Source organism: Harpia harpyja, chromosome 15 (assembly GCF_026419915.1).
Source record: "Harpia harpyja isolate bHarHar1 chromosome 15, bHarHar1 primary haplotype, whole genome shotgun sequence".
Lineage (NCBI taxonomy): Eukaryota > Metazoa > Chordata > Aves > Accipitriformes > Accipitridae > Harpia > Harpia harpyja.
This window is the reverse complement of record NC_068954.1, coordinates 17243012-17262592: the sequence shown is the minus strand read 5'-3', so window position 1 is coordinate 17262592 and position 19581 is coordinate 17243012. Positions and strand designations below refer to the sequence as shown.

At 43.4% G+C, this 19581-nt stretch overlaps 1 protein-coding gene across 2 annotated transcripts in view; it reads right to left on the bottom strand.

The window, feature by feature from the left end:
- ADAM17 (ADAM metallopeptidase domain 17) overlaps positions 1-18574 on the bottom strand; it is a 37329-nt gene extending 18755 nt beyond the window's left edge. Inside the window, exons 1-5 of one of the 2 annotated variants that reach the window (XM_052809434.1) lie at positions 18326-18574; positions 5645-5777; positions 4063-4196; positions 3022-3110; positions 810-978 (exon numbers count right to left, since the gene is read on the bottom strand). In XM_052809434.1, the coding sequence (XP_052665394.1) occupies positions 810-978; positions 3022-3110; positions 4063-4196; positions 5645-5777; positions 18326-18422 (622 nt within the window). In that variant the 5' untranslated portion in view covers positions 18423-18574. Of the gene's footprint in view, positions 1-809; positions 979-3021; positions 3111-4062; positions 4197-5644; positions 5778-15703; positions 15723-18325 lie in introns of those variants that run through there. The other variant, XM_052809435.1, reaches the window with a different exon arrangement.
- Between the last annotated feature and the right edge of the window lie 1007 nt (positions 18575-19581).

Here is a 19581-nt window from a genome sequence, read left to right as displayed (position 1 = left end):
AATTAAATAAACACTCAGTAAAACTGCCACTGCTGTGTCTATTACCCTTATATAAGAAATGACTGCAAGTTCGGGTGGGTTTTTTTGGGGAAAATGGGGATATTTAGTTTTAGATTTTTTTTTTTTTTTTTTTTTAATAACTGTACTTAAATTTTGTCTTCTTAACAGTCCTCAAACTTGCTGTAAGGAAAGGAACGTATAATAGTGAAATTGAGTTATTCAACAGATTTACCTATAGAGCTTTTATGGTCATCACCTCGGCCTTAACACATCTCCTCCTCCTATTCCTAGTCATTACCCCAACCTCTGCTGACACAGCAAAGGACAGAGGAAAGAGGGACCAAGAACTCTCAAAAACCCATCATAGCTCAAGATGGATTCTTTGAGTGACCACCAAGGCCAAACAGGTCCTGCTGCACAGTGCACAGAAATGCAAAGTTGTTTTAATGTTCGCCTCAGAAAGCGTATCTACATTGCTGCCAGCTATCACAACAAAAACTACTTAGACCTGATGAAATAGCTTCCTTTCCTTGGCCTGCACGTAGGGCCAAACCCTTTCAACAAGCCAGAAAGAAACATGCCCTGAGTGACAGTTTCTTCCTCTCATCAGTTGTTGGGGCTTTTTTGGGTGGCAAATGGGCACGAGGAAAAGTGCTGGTTTTTTCCCCCACCAATGAATTTAAAGAGCTAATAATTAAACTAGAAGCAGCAACAGAGATTATTGCCCAGGTTCTTATCTTACTTGCTGACACAGACAGAATCAAGCATTTGTTTCAAAGATGCTGCTCTCCCAAGGTACAGACACTCACCTTCGTTTTGCTTCCTGTCTTCCAGTCCTTTTGGCAACAGTTCTTCTTCATTTAGCTTTAAATAACCACACACTTTGGGGGACTGCAATCTTGAGAAATCTTTAATATCTTCAGATCTGTAGACCAGCAGTCTTTCATCTTGCACATTATCTACAAATCTCCACAGTGGCTGACAGCACAAGAATAACAGAAATGCAATTAGGAACACAGTGAATGCCAAGACTAAGTCTATATAAGTAAAAAATTATACGTATGTACCATCAAATCTCCACAGCTTTATGTGTACACACACAAATGCATTGGACTACAATAATTTCACCCACAGCAATAGATCTACTGATAAAACGATGTCCCCAAGAAAGCCAACAGAATTCAACTCTTTTATGCTACACAGGCATCCAAAAATCTAAGATCCTCTCAACAGAGCAGTGGCAGCCACCTGGATAAAGCTGTAGAACAGACAGAATTTTTCTTCCCCTCCAGAACATGAGCAAGCTGAGGGGGCATCTCAGGCTCCTCCGCTCCCTCCATAACAGTATGGATACTGGCACAGCCGGGGAGGAGGTGCTTAAACTATGCTAACAAACACACTGACCAGATGTACAGGAGCTGGCAGATAACAGAGAATATCTAAGTGCACAGCAGAATGCCGTCTTCACAGCAGAAGGCAGGCTCTTCAATGTTCAATAGCTACCCAAGTCACTTACAAGCGTGAAAATTTCTCCAAAACCAAAGAAAACAAGAAAACCATGAAATGCCAATGTAAGACACTAATTCCCATAACTGATGCATACTAACCATCTTTTTTCTTTAGTGACATGTCCCTATTATTATCTGTACATAACAGCTACATCAACACCAACAAATATAACATGGACAGGGCCTGTTCTTTAGGCAAGGCCAAGTAGCATAGACTGTCCATATCCACAATGCAGAGCACCTGGGTCTGGGTCTCCTCTGGCCCTTAGGCAGTGCTCTTTCAACTTCAGACAACTATAACTTAGTATACTGTGCTTTCGGATCACAGCAAAAAGGCCCTGAAACGTGAAGGCTGTGCCAGCCCAGCAGCCACATGCCTGTAGCGCAAAACTGAAGGCACATGTTTCACACCCTAGGGCAAGGTGTGAGGGCACCAGGGTTTTATACAAAGGTCCGCAGCCTTTCTGAACGGTACAGGAGGACCATGAAGCAAAGGCAGGCAACGGTGGAGCGGCTTTGTCCGCATTGCCTTTTGGCAACGGTCTCTGGCACACACCACCTCTGACTGCACACAGGCATCATCTCACCCACGGCTGGTTAGGGGCTGAAGCTGACCCACAGATGCTAACAGCTAGGCAGCATGGGCAAGCCAGAGCTTCCACGCCATTACCTGCCTTTATTTAGCTGTACAGACACAGCCAGTGAGAAGCAAGGGGGTTGGCTGCGCTGAGGACTAAGACATGCTTACCTTACTCTGGACCACAAACACAAAAATGCTTTAAATCACAATCAAACAGCTACTATATGCTCTTAATGTAAAACACAAGTACAGTGGTTTGGGTATTCTAATCACATTTTCATACTTTAACGTGATTAGATTTCCCAGGTTTACCCATAATTCTGCATATCCTTGGGTTTGGAGACAATTACAATATCCATATAACACTCAGCCATAATTACTGTTATTCAGCCATTCTAATACAGCTTGTGTCTGGGAATATACTGCACTGAACAACTCATTAAGATAGTCTCTAATTATATATTTGTTGAATATGTTTTTTAAACCAATAGTTTAAAATAACACAAGCAATGAAAATGGTGAAAAACAGAAACAAGGGAGCAAAAAATACCAGATTTTCAAATAAAGCTCTAAGAATGGGAAAAATTCCAAGACGTAACAAAGCCAAAATTTTAGAAAGCTCAACAGACCTTGACTCTGCTCAGAAGGCTGAACAGTTTGTTATTCTAGAGGACACAATCACCACTAATTACTAACGTTATCCATATCTGTTTCTAAAACCCTTTCCTGTTTAAAACATATCTTCTCCCTGATGTATCTAAAACATGCGAATGTCAGAGAATGTCACTCACTAATAAAACTCAACACTTGCAAAAGTCAAATAGGTTTCACATTTCTCTCCCTCCTCCCTACCCACCCCAAAACAAACACTACCACCAAGTCTATTTTGAGCTACAGAGGTGTCACTGTGACTAACTAGAAACACCCACATACCTCAACATTGTATTCTTCTCCATCAGTATTGATTCTCACTGTAAAATCCTCATCCCCAATATGTGCCACAACCTTGGAATTATGCTCTCCTTTAACACAAGCAAGGAAAAAATAAATTAATTCAGCTCTATTTGCATGCACTCCTGCACAGACACTGTTTGTTGGGTTTTTTTAATTGTTTCTAAACTTCATGCCAAATTACCTTCCTCAGTCTCTGAAGAACACTATACTGTCCAGTTTAAAGGAAAAAAAGAAATGAACCAGCACTGCCCCCCAGTCTTAACTTCCTAGTGGTCAGTCATCAAGACTCAGATTTAATTGACAGTTTTGCAGAAAGTGTTGAGATGGCTCTGGGGATTAGTAATGGGACACAGAATATTTCTGCCAACAAAAGCAGCTTGCATCTTACTACTATCAGACAGCAGTTTCATGGCGTCAGCCTGGATTCCAGTGGAAAAGACTTTCACCACATCACACAGGCAACATAAAAATCAAAACAACTTAGCGGAACCATTAGTGCTGGACTGAAGTGGAGCAAGATGCCCTTTCTTCACAGAAAAGTAATCTGCAAAGAATCATCTTAAAGTCTTTTAATATAACAATCTGGGCAACACTGCATCACCACTACCTGGGCTTTATGTTCTGGGACAATGAACATTCAAGGCTTACATTCCACTTGGAATTAAAGCTACCATCATCATTTTAAAACAAAACAAAACAAAAAACCACAAGCTGCTGCTCGAGTAAATTATACCTTTGTGTCCTGCCAAACTAAACAGAAGAGTCCTATCTTAGAGCCTTGGTGCAATAGCTAAAAAAAAAAAAACAAACCAACAAAAAACCCACCACCCACCAAACCTAAAAAACCCCCCAAACCCACCACAAAAACAAAACCAGAAAACCCAAGGGACATAAAAATTAAGTTTACTTGTTTATCCTAACCATATTTGATGAAAACGAGGGCAATACACCATTTACTTTGGCCAAGAGACTCAAAGCTGTGCTTTCTCAGCACTGACACACAGTCTAGTCCATACTAACCAACGACATGTCCGGTAAAAAAGTCTTGCCACTGAACACGATACTTCTTTTCCTTGCCTTCACCATCCACAATTAATGCTTGAAATTTTTCTGAAAAGTGTTCAGCAGTTGCTGTTAAGTATAATTTAAAGTGCCTGTAAAAGAATTTACTTCCATTTATTTTTAAGCAAAGTATACACATAACAGATACATCCAAATCTCCATTTTACTGAGGGTCCAAAAGAAGTTAGAAAGCATTAATTCTGATAAGCAGGCTACAAAAACATATACTGTGTAATTCATAACTGTAAATATTTTTAAAGAGTCAAAGATGTTTAATTAAAAAAATAAAAAATAAACCCCAAAATCCAAAACAGGCACAGTTTGTTCATGACGGACATTCTCCATTTGCTGTCAAACAAAACCAGTTACTGGTAACTATTTAAAGAAAATCAGACCAAGGAATTTGTTCATCTATTTTAAATTAAATTACCTTGAAGTTCTTATTTTATGAAATAATACAGTCAGAAGACCATAAACAGAAATCTGAACTCTGTAGATTTCTATGATATATTGTCACAAAAACTAAAGGCTATCCCAAGCAGTAACTAGAGAACCTTCTCTGGAAGGAGCCTCATCGGCTCTTGGTTTATGTGGGCTTTGGGTCAAAGATTTTTGGTATGCCCCTCTGCAATTATTCTGTAATTATCATTGGCCGTATTGCAACCTCACCATAAAGTCAGGGTGCACAAGGCAGTGCAAAACAGGGACAGCCAGACATTTGATCCCATTAACCTTTTATACTTGGTACTTAAAAATTACCCCCTCCACACATTTAGAGATTAAAAAAATATGCACAACAACTTGCATGACAGTTGTAGTTGTAGATGACAGACAGGGGAAGGCACATGAGAACACAGTAGACAAAGATGTCAGATGAACAAAAATTGATCTACACTTGTTAATACAAAGCATTCTTCTCACCCTGCTCCCCCATTTGAGAGTCACAATTTCAGCACTCAAATACCTGTAAGATGCTTTTCTGACACTCAGTAAAATCCATACAACCTTCATGCCTGCTCTCTTCTACCTCTGCTTCCCCTTTCACCTGTGCTTCTATTTCCCATCTTATGAAAAAAATGATTAAAAGAAGCGTTTTACTGAATGGGAAATTTACACTTAGTAGGGAGAGGATTAAACCTCCATGAAAAAAACACAATAAATCTCTTGGGCAACACACCACACACGCTCCCCAAACTGAAGGCAGAGATTTTCAAGAACCAGAGGACAGTCAAGAAGTATGACAATGTTGCCAGATGAGGTGTAAGTGGGATCCAACCCAATCAGTGGAAGTAATCTACATAAAACTAAAGCCAAGAACAAAGCAAAAGAAATCTTAAATCACTGCCACTTCAGCAGAGTAATACAATGCAACTTATTTTTCTGTTTCCTCTGAGCCTCTCTGAAGTCATATAACCACTAACTTAGAACTGGCCGGTCATGACAGAAAACAAGATAACTATTTCTGGGTTTGGAACTGTGCATTATTCATTACAAACTGAAGGAAAATATTATGCTATTTCATTGCTGATGATTTAATTACCTTTGCAGGGCTGAAAAACTTAAGAGCCTCTCTACATGTGTCTCAGGCTGGAGGTCCCTCTTCTTCAGTGAGTGTTGCTGGATGCTAGACTGAGAAAGGATGTCGTAGTCTGAAAGCATGGACTCAACTGTGTCTGGAAGAGCAACAAGGAAAGTTTTGGTTTCAAGAGACACTCTCTTTCACAAATGCACACATAAACCAGCAAAACAGAGCCTCCAATTTCAACAGCAAGACCACAGTTTGCTCTAATTTTAGGATAACTATTGTACATTTCTGTAAAGGTACATTTTGTGTAGGTAAGTAGAAATCATAGTGTGAGGCAAGACACAACTCTGAGAGAGGCAAAGTATTTAGTTCACTTCTTATAGCAATTTTTGAGCTACCAACCTATCATTTTTACTGCCACAGCTGTGCAGAGCTAATGCCCTCCCTGGCTACCCTCTGGAAACTAAATGGGGGAGAACATCCCCATTTCTCTGGAGTGAATCACTCTCCTCACCTGCTGGTCCTCATCCGAGTCTAAGGAAGAAAATAATTTAACCTAGGAAACTTCTACCAAATTCACTACAGATCAGGACTGCATTTATTGCCTTTCTGTCCAACAGTAGCCAGAAAACAGGTGTCTGTGTAGCATAATCAATCAGAAATAACTAACAAGGCACCTCATATGAGGCACCTCCAGGTACCCTGGTTTCCCAGTACCTTACCACCACACAAAACTCCTTTGATTTCCCTACTCAGAACATAAGAACTTATTCAGAGGAGGGAGACCAAGGGCCCGAACCCCTGTGGGGAACAGCACACAAATTACAAATTCAGGTCAATATTCTGCATATGCTTCCACCATTAACAAGCGCATAATGCTGGCTGCCAACGGTATCTGACTCTTGCTGATAAAGCCTCCTGCTGCTTGGTAAGCCATCCCTTCGCCGGGAGCACCCACCCACGCTCCTCCTCTCTGGAGCACCCACCAGCTGGCGAGGCACCTGACAACCACCTTCACTTCCACCAGCGCCAATCGATTCATTTGCTCTTTACAGCCTTAAACAGAGGCCCTTATTCCCACATCACTGTCTTCCTTCTCTGCCAGAGGTGTTCACTCTTTTCACTGAACCAAATGAGGAGTCAGCCATGTTTTACAAGAAGCAGAAGTGCTCATCCAGTCATTCTTCACTAAAAAAAATTCCCATTTTTTCCCCTCCATTTCCAGCTGTGCTTCTAAACCAGACATGATAGCTACCAAAGTGGGTTTTTATTAACGAAGATGGCCTTTCCACTTCTTCAGAGCCCCCGATCACCAGCTTACACCACTCGGCCAAGTAACCTCACACGTTTTATTGGACTTTTAAGTAAGCAGCACCACGAGGAAGCCGCATTTTACTGGTTCTTGTGTAACAAGCCAAGATGGCCAACTTGAAATCCAGATTGATATAGCTCCTGAAATTTATTTTTTTTTAAACTTGACACTCAGTACCATCATTTATCCCCAAATACATGCCTCTAAAACCCAAGAAAACCTTTAAGAATGGGCATGTAATCTGGGCCAAGGCAAGCACCTCACTTTTTCTTTTGCGAGGGGGCGGGTGGGAAGAATTAACCACCAGTGTATGTGCACACATATGCTTGTGTACACTGGAAGCGAGGGAGCTGCAGAAACAAAGATGACCCTCACAGCCCTCTTGGCCCTGCACCAGACCTACTATCAAAGTGACACAGCTGCCTTCTCGTGCAGCAGAAGCCACCGAGGAGCAGCGGCTCCCAGGCTTCTCCCTCCCCTGCTGTTGAGCAACACAGGAAGGGCAGTGCAGTTGCAATTTCCTGATTTCTGTTTACAACCCACAGGTTGAGAGCACCTGCAATCGATTACCATGCATTTCGGGTTATATGCAAAGGCAAGTTTCCAACACCTTCATGTTGTGTTTTTTTTCCCCTTATGGGCGCAGTTGCAGCATGCCAGGCAGTGCCTTCATCGTTAGCTTGCCACAGGCTGCAGAGCTGGTTCACTAGAGCCACGCAGTGAGCAAATACCTAAAAAAATCCCCTCCCCAATCCCTTTTCTTTAAAAAGTCTATTATCATTCATTGCTTATGGTCTGGCACCTGCCTTCACCCAGAACCACCTGGGAGGAGGATAGGGACAGGCAGGGAAAATCAATTCTGAAAAAAAGCCTCATTAAACTGTCTAGTCCTAAATTCTTTTAATTAAACCTGAGATTCTTTCAACACACTCGGCCAGAGCAGACCCCTCAATTACAGTGAATGTTGACATAAAGGATACCAAACATCGGTTTGTGATACAGAGCAAGTGTGTGGTATGTGGGCCACGAAGCAAGAGAGGTGTGGTACCAGAGCTGTGCTGCTGGGGACTGACACAGTGACTTGCCAAGCACAAGGTCTGCCTGAGAGGCACAACCCCAGCTGCAAAATACTACTCTTTCTGCCCTTTTCCACCTCTGCCTGCAAAGTACAGCCCAGAACCAGGGGAAGGTCATGCCAAAGAGCAAGATGCAGCTGCCACTATGGCCAGACAAAATGTCTCAGTTTCATGGCAAGAGAACTGAGAAGTCTGCTAAAGAAATTAGGTTTTTTTATTTGGTAGGCAAGGAGAACTTCAGAAGTCCTGCTCCACCTCAGCACACACAAATACCCTTCTGGAAATGTCTCACAGAGACAGGGGAAGGGTAGTAAGAACAAGACCTACAGAGTTGATGAAGATGAGTAAGATGATTGTTAAAGTAACAAATGAAACCCAGGACACTCCTAGTTCCTGTTACCCTGAAACAAGAATGCACTTGTTCGTATTTCCTCTTACCCTTCCTAAATTTGTTTGCTTCTAATTTTACTTGCGACACGAGTAGACTTAAGACATGCTGCTGCTAGACATAAATCCATGAACTAATTCAGGTGTCAGACAGATGTGGAAAAAATATATTGGTAACACACTCAAACCAAAATTTTTCTGTAAAATTTTCATACTGTGAAAAGAATCCATGGTCATGGCTTATTGAAAATGAAAGATGAAGTGTCGTTATTTTAAACAAAATACAGAGCTGTACAGAGTCCAACTGTACAGCAGTCTGTGGATGGAAGCCACAGCAAGCATATACTTGACTACTTTTTATTCAAGTTTAATAATCTTTCTGGCATTCCTTCCTCATTATCTTCACTATGGTCCAAGAGTCATTTCCCACGGGCTTCAACGGCACCGAGCTGACTCAGGTTTTCCCAAACCACTTTCCTGCGGTTCCTTCCCTTCCACCCCCTCTTAGATTTCTGCATTCCTCTCTTTTTGGAGATGGACACCTTAATTTCATCCTGATATCCCACATATTTATTTATTTATGATTGCCAGCCTTCACCTCATTCCACCTTCTCTCCTGGGATGGGGGGGGGGGGGGGGGGGGGGGGCAGACACGGGATGACCTTCCCAGAACATACACATCTCAGGTATATAAAAGAAACAGGGAAGGAACATCAGTGACAAAGACAATACTCCAAAGTTCTCACGAAGAAATCCACAACAGTGACTTCTCCTCTGCCCCCAACTTTGAACTCACTAATTGTTTCCTCTTTTTCTTTCACCTCGTTTCAAGCCTAAAAGCCTACTGCCACTAGACTTTGCAACTTAACACAGGAAAGTATCTTTTAAATAAATTATGGGCCAGTATGCATTGCAGCAGGCTACTCCAGCAGCAAAGAGATCAAGAATGTGCTGAACAACAGCTTAGCTCACTGAGTTGGAGGCCACTGCATATATTTCAAAAGAAGAGGTTTCTCTTCAAGTGCTCAGCTACCAATTCAAATACCAATGGCATCCTTCTCCAACCAGCTCAGCTTTCATAAGCAGAACAGTAAATTCCCATGATCTCATGCCCAACCTATTGCCCAGAAAGCAACAAGTAAATGTGGCAAGTCAGCCATTTCATAAGCATTCTTTTGCACTGCATTATTTACAGAAAGGTTAATCTTATCTAGAAGCATGAAGTTTTAACCCAGAAGATATAATTAATATTTTAAAAAACTCTCTTCACAATTATCCCATGATAATGTCTCTACTTAAAACACAAGATCCAACAATATTTAAAAAAACATTACTTTCAGGATTTAAAAACGACCACAAGAGCATCAGAGGGGTTTGCAGGAATGATTGCAGTTATTTCTCCAACCACCCCAAGGGGAATAAAAGCAGAAATAAATCTCCTGTCAAAAGGCACTGGAATGGGATGACAAGCCTACAGAGAGTAGTCCTGGAACAAGCACAGCAAACACACTTGGAGAGGATTTTGCAGTGTGACTGTTAAATCACTGGCATATCCAAGACTGAAAAAAGGGCTCCAGCCTGTATTTTGCATGACACTCGTCAACTACCACCCAGGTACTGATCTCGAGCTGATTTCCAATGGGTATCAAACACCTATCAAAAGCTTGTGAGCAGCTAACTAATAACAATTTTTCTGATTCAGCTGGGGAGTGACTGAATGGTTGAAGGGCTCCATATTCTTTATTGTTACTATTTATTTTTTATTCTCCAAATTATGCTCTTCTTCCTACATTAAAATATTTTAAAGTAACCAAATAAAGTAACTTCAAATATAATTCACAGCCTCAGTCAGAATTTGTACCAGGAAACACAGACTGGAGTCTTTCCAGCCTTAACCATATGAGCTAAAGCAGGTCTCCACCACCCTACATAGAACAGCTGCCCTCGTGCTTGTGGTAACAGCCGGTTACTGGCTGCAATATAGTGGGATCGTTTGACTGGAGCACCATGCCAGGGAGTGCTAATGGAGAAGGCCAATATATTCATATCTCAACCAGGCACACAAACGGTCTTCACCAGGCAGGAGGTGATGCAGTCATGCCTAAATGTTTATGGGTACCTTCCCTTAACAGTTTACACTGCTTTTAGGAGACTGTTGATGAAGAGGATGTGTTGAGAAGATCCATCTGTGGGAAAGCTGCTCCGTAACAGCTCATTACACATGCTGCTACAACTCTCTCCAGTGCATCTGGTACGGAGCCATTGCCAAAGACAGAAAACAAAGCGAACTGAAACACTTATCCCATGTGAAACAGCCCATGCTTTTAACAGTTTAGATAAATCATGTTTACTTGTTTCCACTGCATAAAGAGGGGCTGCTGTTTTGCTCATCGAGTATACATGAACAGAAGAACTTGTGTGAGAAACGGGTTCAAAGCAAGAACCAAATGTACGTCAGCCTGCTTATAAACCATAACAGGATAGAGGTTTACACTCTGTTTAAACACATTTCTAGACAAACCTGTCATTAAGAATGGCCAGCCATGTCAGCATTGCTGAATGTTTTAAAAGGCATGTTTTTGACTCGATCCCAACTGCATGAAACTTGCTAAACCACGTGATGAAAACAAGGTGCCTGAATTCAGTTAGTCACCAGCACAGCACAGACAAAGCCTCAGGGTATGGTTACACAGACCTCGCACTGGGAGGTAAGGTAGGCTGCTGATTTACCGTCTACCAGCTACTCCACAGGATACTTTTCCTGCAGTTACACCGGTTAAACTACTCTCTACTTACCACAAATTCAGAAGTGTCCAGTGATGGATACCATGGAAAAGCTAACAACTTACAAAACACCCTTTAGTTCATCTCAGGAAAAAATTTGTTCATATAGCTGCACCCTTATACTACTCCAAAGTTTTTTCCCTACGGTAAAATAGACATCTGTTTCTAGACAGTGCGAATATTTCCTTAAGGGTGCAAATTCTGTTTAGCAGAAGCCATACAGATAATTAAACTGCTATTTCTGGTGGGTTTGAATACAGCTGAATACCCCCAATGGCTCTTACATGTTACCTCACACGCTTCTGACCTTGCAAATTTTCTCCTTCACTAAACACATCTTAAATAGGGACCAGCGAGGAACAAAATTTATTCTGTTGGATCTACTTGATTAATAACTCAGTCTGTCCTACTAGTGAAAGCAGAAGGCACTTTTTGGAGAAAAAAAAAAAAAAGAATGCAATATCCTGCTCAAATACTGACGTTATAAAAAATAAGGAAGCCCACTGAATTATCATCCTCATATTCAAAGTGAAACAAGGGCAATACAGCTGTCTCATCTTAAAATTAGAACAGCATCATATGACTCGATGCTCAAAAAAACCCCAAAACTCAAAAATCACATGCTTTCACATATCCTGCAGACAAGAACAGCCAAGTCACAGGATGTAGCGTTCTCTGGAAACATCATTTGTCTGGCTCTCCAAAAACTGTCAGCCTCACTACTGTGCTTAGATACCACATCACAAAATCCTGCTGTGTCACAAAGTAAGTTTGAGTGGAGCTGATTCTAGGTAAAGACTAATTACTGTCTGGACTACGCTTGTGAGATCAACCTCTTCTCCCCATCTGACTGCATCTCTTCTTGCAGATACGACTTTGGACTCACTCAGACACAACCTTCCAAAATTCAAGGCACACCACAGGTACTGAGGGGCAGAACTTCATGATTTCTGTAACAATCTGAAAAGGTGAGAAAGGAAACCAAGGAATGCAAGGGATACCATGTTCTTGTTCAACACCTCAGTAATTACAGATCAACATCAAGTGGGTGGCAGCTGTAGGTGCCTCCCTGCATAACAGAGCCCCCTTCCCTTCCCACCCCTCAGTCCATGTACCTAAGTAGGTTAAAAATGCAGGTATCAAGGAGGGAAAAAAAGTACAAACAATGCATATTAAGAGCAGTACAGGAAGACAAGGATGGATACTGTGAAGAGATGCAGGGCACAAGCGACATAAATATGAGCAGTATGGTCGCATACATCTGCAAGAATAAGACACCAGGAAGACCATCAGAACCATTGAGGGGGTTGCAGGATATCCCCAAAACAAGCAAGTTTGAGTGTGGCATATGAAATCCGTAGAACAGGACAGCAGGATGTACTGCTCTTTGTTAAAGAAACCTGGCTCTTGGTTAACCTTTTATTACACACAGCAAAGGACTTCCCTTGATCAGTCTGGGAAACAGGCAAACTCGGACTCCTGCAGTTTATAAAAAAGCTGGGGGAAAAAAAAGTCAGCCTGTTTATAACAGAAGTTAAATATAAACTTCTATCTCAAAAATAAATCTCTACTGACTACTAAACACATAATTAAATCCTGGTGTAATGTTAGAGTGCAATCAGGAGAACTCTGCACTGAAGAGCTGGCTGGCTGTGCTTCCTTGCTCAGCCCTTCCAGCTGCACAGCAGAAAGCCATGCTGGGGCTTCTGCACACACACAAAAAAATTCCAGGGTAGCAGAAGCATGAAAATGGGATGAGTCACTGCTGCTATCAGCAATGAACAGTAGCAGGGAAGTTATCAGTTTTTACAGTGGGGGGGAAAGAAAAATAAAACTACCCCAAATCTTAAATGCAAACAAGAATTTTACTTCTTGGCTGCCTAGAAGTCAAACCAAATCAGCACTACTGAAAACCAAACTCACACTGAGCACTTGATTATGTTCCTATTACAAAAATCTTGCAATATTAAGGGTAATTCTTAATAATTAGAATTTAATCTAGTGTTGACATTCTTCACTTTGTTGACTTTGAGTACTTCTCTCAGGAATTATACTTTTATCACTTTTTTTTTTCCAGTTGGAAATGGAAACGTTGACTGATTCACAGGAACAAAAGAAAACAAACCCAATAAAAGTACTTTAAAACCTTAATATTAAGTACCTCCACAGAACAGATTGCCAATCCACAACACAGAAATCACACTGATAATTTGCATTCAATAAGGCCATGTCTACATGAAGCATTTGCTGTTCATATGGAGACAAAGTGTACAGAAAACTGTATCTTTATCACTTAGCCTGTAACACCACCTATGGAAACACTGCATCGACAAATTCCTGCAGTGATCTTGAAATAATCCCGCAGCATCCCAGGCAGCTATCACACACTGCAAGATACTGCTATTAGGCTGCATGTTCTTGGATTCTCCTCCACATGGTGCATGGTAAGATACACACCCAACCTTCAGCTTGTGGAGTGAAACTGCAAAACTGGCTCAATCCAAAATAGTCATTTTGCTTCAAAGGATGTTAAAATGGGACAAGAAACAGTAACAAAAATGGCAGACTATGGTAGGGAAATTAGTTACTTGGGCCTTACCGAGGTCTTGCCTTAGTCTCCAACAGATGCTTCAGCCCAGAAGGACGAATTTTAATCTTGCGTAAGGATTTTGTCACTAATTATCTCACTGCATGCTCTCGACACTGAGCTAAACTTCCACCCCCTTAACTCTTTGTCAGTTGGTTACACTTCTGGCCTTACGGACTTCCTGCGTTTTGTCACACTAAGTGTGAAGTAGAATTCAAAACTGACTGCGGATGATTTTACGCTGCCCTCTGCATCACTCAGCTCCCCCAGTTTATTCAACACCACTACCATTTGGTTTTTTCACTCAAATTGTAAATTCTAGTCTTTTAATGTGTATTACATAGGTTCGTACCAAACCATTTATAATGGGTCATTTCTTCTGCTCATGCAGTTCGTTTTGAGTTCTACGTGGCATTTGAGCAGTGTGGAGAAAAAACAATTCAAGCCCAGCTTACCTGCCTCAGATTTTATTAGTGCAATATAGCAGGTAGAAAAAGACTAGCAGTGAGAGATTCAAAGAATATCATCTGCCCAGGATAGGAACAGCTATCTTATTTAATTCCCTGCTTAGCTTATGATAAAAAAGATCTCATTCAAAACAGGTAACAGTAGAGTAAGACACATTTTACATACAGACTCTATTCTCGGCAATCCCAGATACATGCTCCTTCATAGCAGGACACTACTAATATCACTGTGTTGTAAAACAGATTCAAGCAGTTCTTTAGATATATTCAACAGCACTGAAGCTGGGTATTTGCATTGTTCTTCTTTTCAGGTATATTAAGCCCCATTATCATTCAGATATGTCTGAGCTCCATGACAAACAGCATTAATATTTAATAGTTATAAAAGGTTATCTTCAGAGATAAATGACAATGGAGAGAAAAATGTTAAAAGAGTTGACCTTAATTTTTCAGAGGTAAAACTATAATGAGCTTAATTTTTCAGAGGCAAAACCATAACAGTTATTGTATTGACTAGTAGAGTCACACTTCTCCCAGAAATTAATCCCTGCTGTCAACGTTATTAAAAAGAGCACTGCTTCCAGATTATCTAAAGGCAACAAACTGAGGCGGATACCATCCTACCTTCATCCCTCATCTTGAGCACAACCACTACCACCCCACAACACACAGGGCAGGTACTTGGACAGTCATGCCGTGAGCTAGTCCAGGGAGCGAACTCCACAAACGGAAAACACCCGAACACAGACACCCTACCCCTTACCGATAAAACCAAAACGATTAGCTTCCAGGCAGCTTAGCTCCATGAATGTGCTCACAGGAATGGGGAAGGGATCAGAAAGCTGAGGCCAGGATTGTGGCAGTCCCAATCTAGATCAGTTTAGACTGCTGGAACACCACACCCTAAGATTACTTCAGCTCAAAAATGCTGGGAAAGGACCCGTGTCTTTTTATCTACTTATTCCATTCTTTGTCAAATTCTGTTTTTCACTGTATAATCATTTTTTTCCTCTCTGAAAACCTGAAATTTTAGAGAAACAAGCAAGAAAGTTCTTAATAGAAACCACAAAATGATAATCCTTGAAACTTCCTTAAAGATACTGCTCTCCAGAAATCTGATTTCGGTTCACAAAACTCAAGCTCTGTGGTTAAACAGAGCTCTCAAAATAGCAAAGCTGAAGTTATTAGAAGGAAAAGATGGTATTTCAGAAAACCAAGCTGTGTGTAAGATGAGGACAACAGAACTCCAGCAAAAGATCATAAACCCACAGTAAAGTAGGCAAAGATATTCTGAAGAGTAGCTTGTAAAAAGCATAAAGCTAATACTTGAAATAGCTTTTATTATATCAAAAGAAACAACCCAGCCAAATAATCAAAGGGACTTGTAAAACAAGTAAGCTGCAAAGATGACTCCATGAACAGATGCTAAAGGTAGTACCAAAAAGTAAGAGACTAACTGACCTTAGCATTCACTGCAGAGGTGAGTAAGGTCCCCAAAAGCTTGTCTTGATAGGATAATCTAAAGACCTGCCTCCAGTTAAACTCAAGAAAAGGGTCTTTAGAACAAACCAACAAAATAAGCATTAAGTCAACAGGACATGAATGTATTGACCCAAGAGTTATAAAGCACAGAAAAAATGAAACTGGTCAACTACTAATCCTGGTATGCAAGTACAGTGCCACTGGTCTTGCTGCAGGTGGCCTGAAAGGTGGTAAGTGCAGGACCAATTTCCACCCGAGGTATTATCTAGGGGCCTAATCAACAAATGCACTCAACTTCCTCACCTGACAAACAGGTAATAATAACAAACTGTGAATTACTAGACCTGTGGCTAACCAAGACACTAGGGAAGTAGTGCCTCATATATATATTAGCATTCTGAAAGGATAAAATGTGCCGATAAATGTAACACAGTGGAGCACACCTGGATTTTTCAAGCTCCCTCACAAAATGCTTTTATGTATTTAGTTTACTGAATGACAGAACAACAAAATGCTTGATGACATTCAATGTGTGTGAAATAACACACAAGAAAAAAAATCCTCACTATATCTGAGCAGCAAAGTATTTCAGCATAGTTATTACCACTCAAAAATTTTAAAAGGAAAAAAAAAAAGAGATCTTGGAATAACTATTAGACAACAAAAAAAAAGGCCAAAAAACTACTCAGAAAGAAAACAAAACCAAAAGCATTCATCACTATAAAACCACGGTACCTTTGTATCACAAATACTGCCTGCAGTCCTGCTCATACACCGCAAATAAATAAAAATTAAAATCTAATACAAAAAAAACCTGTATAGACAAAAGTAACAAAGACCAATAAAGTCATTTTTTCCCCATACTAAGAATTATTATACAGACTAAGATTTTCCCACTCAAAAAAAAAAAAGAGAGAAATTACAAAGGAGAAAAATTACATAGGTCTGTAAGTCCTAAGGGTCTGAAGAAAATGAGTAATTCTTCCATATTGACCATTTCTGACAACAAAAATGGCCAATGTTTAGAAACAGAAGAAAAGTTTTTCCTCCATGCAGTATCTGATAAAATTGAAGAGCTCATAGTCCAGGCACGGTGGTACGGAGGCCAAGAATACAAAAGCTATCAGATAAAGATTATACAAATCATAGCAGATAGGTCCTCTAGAAGGCTTAAAAAATCTGACAGCCCAAGATGCAACCTCTGTTTGAGGAGCTCCCTGACCTCCCTGATGTTGAAAGGACATGCTGTGTTTGTTCTGCTTCTGTTACACTTCCTGGAGCATCCACCACTGACCAAACCCTATCCTTCCCAGCTTCCTGCAGTCACCAACTGCTGAGGTCTGCACAGAACCACAAGTCCACCTCAGGTGCAGGAGAGGAGGACAGAGGCGCAGCCCAGATGCCTGTTGGGAAATCTGCCGAGAGATCTAAGCAAAGAAGGGGGACTTGAAGCAGTCACCACAGGCCACATCAACTGGAGACAGGACATCTATCTGACTGGGCAAGACACGACCACCACCTCTTACAAGAGCTCATCTGCCATTTCACTGATAAGCTTTTGCTCATCGAACAGAAGTTTGCAACTTCTTCACTCCAAAGTAAAAGTTTAGATGCAAAATTAAGTTTACGGAAGTTAAATAAAGCAGCGGTTCTCCTCCGTGTTAAGCTTTCTAGAAGTCACATTAAGCTCCAATAGCTTCAGGCTCTCTCTGCAACGGTGACTCTCCAACCAGAACTATGAAGGGAAGCCATTTATATCATTATCCTGCCTTAACATAACGCAAACTCCTGTGAGGAAAACCCTTTAGCAGACCTCAAGTGTAAGACAGAGCGGTCTCGTCACCCCGCTGCAGAGAGCGATGACCCCCAAACGCTGCCCATCAGTGATGCCTTCAGCTGAAGGGGGCCACCGCCACCCCGGGAGGGGACGGGGCCTGCACCGTCTCCAGGGTCCCCAGCGCACACCCACCCGCCCGCCGGCGGGCAGGGGAGCAGGCCGCGGCCTCGCCCACCGCCTCGGGCCGGCCTTCAGGCGGGCCATCCGCCAGGCCGGAGGGTCCCCAGCTCCATCCCGGGCCCCAGGCTCCTCTCCCCATTCCCCCCCACCGCCACCCCTTCGCAGAGGTGCGTGTGCCCCCCCCCCCGCCTCATGGAGGTGGTCTCTCCCCCACCCCACACATTACCCCATCGCTACCCCGAGGAGAGGTGGGTGTGCCCCTCTCCCCCTGCCCCGCAGCAGCGGTCTCTCCCCAGTTCCCCCCCCACATCCCCCTCGGTGGTCTCGACCTCACCCCACTGCTACCTCTCGGTAGCTGGAAGCCCCTCTCCTATGCCCGCTCCTCGGGAGTTGTCTCTCCCCACCACCCCCCCCCCCCCGCCCCTAGAAGGTGGTCTCTCCCCACCACCGCCCCCCCGCCCCTAGAAGGTGGTCTCTCCCCACCACCGCCCCCCCCGCCCCTAGAAGGTGGTCTCTCCCCACCCCACGCACCCCACAGCTACCCCTCGGCAGAGGCGAGCGTGCCCCTCTCCCCCCGCCCCGCAGCAGTGGTCTCTCCCGCACACCCCCTCCCGCGGCTGCCGTGGTCCCGCCCTGCCCCTTACCGTAGCGCAGCCGGTGCGGCGGGCGCCCCAGCGCCTCCAGCCCGCCCGGCCCCCACAGCAGCACCAGGGCAGGGACCAGCCACAGTCGGAGCCTCATGGTCCGGGCGCGGCTCCCTCCTGCTCCGTCCGTCCGCTCGTTCACATCCGGTCGGGGAAACTTCGTCCTCCGCCCGCCCCGCGGCCCCTCACGCCGCGCCGGGCCCGCCGCCCTCCTGGGCCCGCACCCGGAAGCGCGGCGGCTGCCCGCGGAGCATTATGGGTGCGGGCGGGGCCGCCATTTTAGGCGGCGGGGGCGGGCGCTGAGGGGAGGCGAGGCCGGCCGGGGGCCTGGCTGCTCCGCGACGGCCGGGGAGGCGGCCCGCCCTCGGGGCGGTGCGAGGGGTGTCTCCGCGGCTGCTCGCTTCAGCGGCGGCGGCGCTGTGAGGGCTTGAGGCGCTGGGTGCAGCATTCCTCCCCCCCCGGGGCACTCGCTCGCTCAGAGCATCCTCAGCACGGTGCCCTTACCGGTCTCCTGGAGGGGGAACAGGCCTCCCGTCTGCCCCCCCCCCGGAAAGGGAGGGGGGGCCGTGTTTCTGCAGCCCCTCTTTGGGGTGACCGCCACCGCCGCCTTTGGTGCAGGCCCGCCCTGGGCAGGACTCCAGCGCTCTCGCGTCTTCTCACGTGCACAGCGATGTCCCCCATACAGTGGTGTGTGCAACTCACAGAAGGTAGTTTCTTCTCAGTCCATGCGAGTGACTTTACTGGCTGACTTTACTAGGTCTTGTGTAGTTTTCTTAGCACGACTGAGGATTGTGGCACTTGGTACAAATCATGAGTGATGGGTCTGTGAGTCAGCTGTTGCCAAACAGCACACCTTATTGCGATTAAACCCAGGAAGACATACTTGAGTTACAGCTGTGCTGTAGTGTGCTAGTTAATGTTTTCTGGAATTAGCTTGATCTCTTATCTATTTGCAGATGCCTCTAGCAGCAATGATTGCAAGTGATGTACTCAGCAAAAATGGAGAAAAAACATCACCATTGCACGTACTGCTTTTTGCCACACTGATCGTTAGTTAATTTGAAATACTTAAATAGCTATAGCGTGAATAAAATTCAATTTTTCATAAGAACAAAGGACAGACATAGTGCTTAAACTAAGAGTGTATATCTCCCAGTTTCTTGTCTCTGAAGATGGGAAGATTATAAGAGGCCAAACTGCTGGTGAAGCTTCCGGTGGGTCCACTTTGAATTTCCAACAATTTGCATCTACTGACT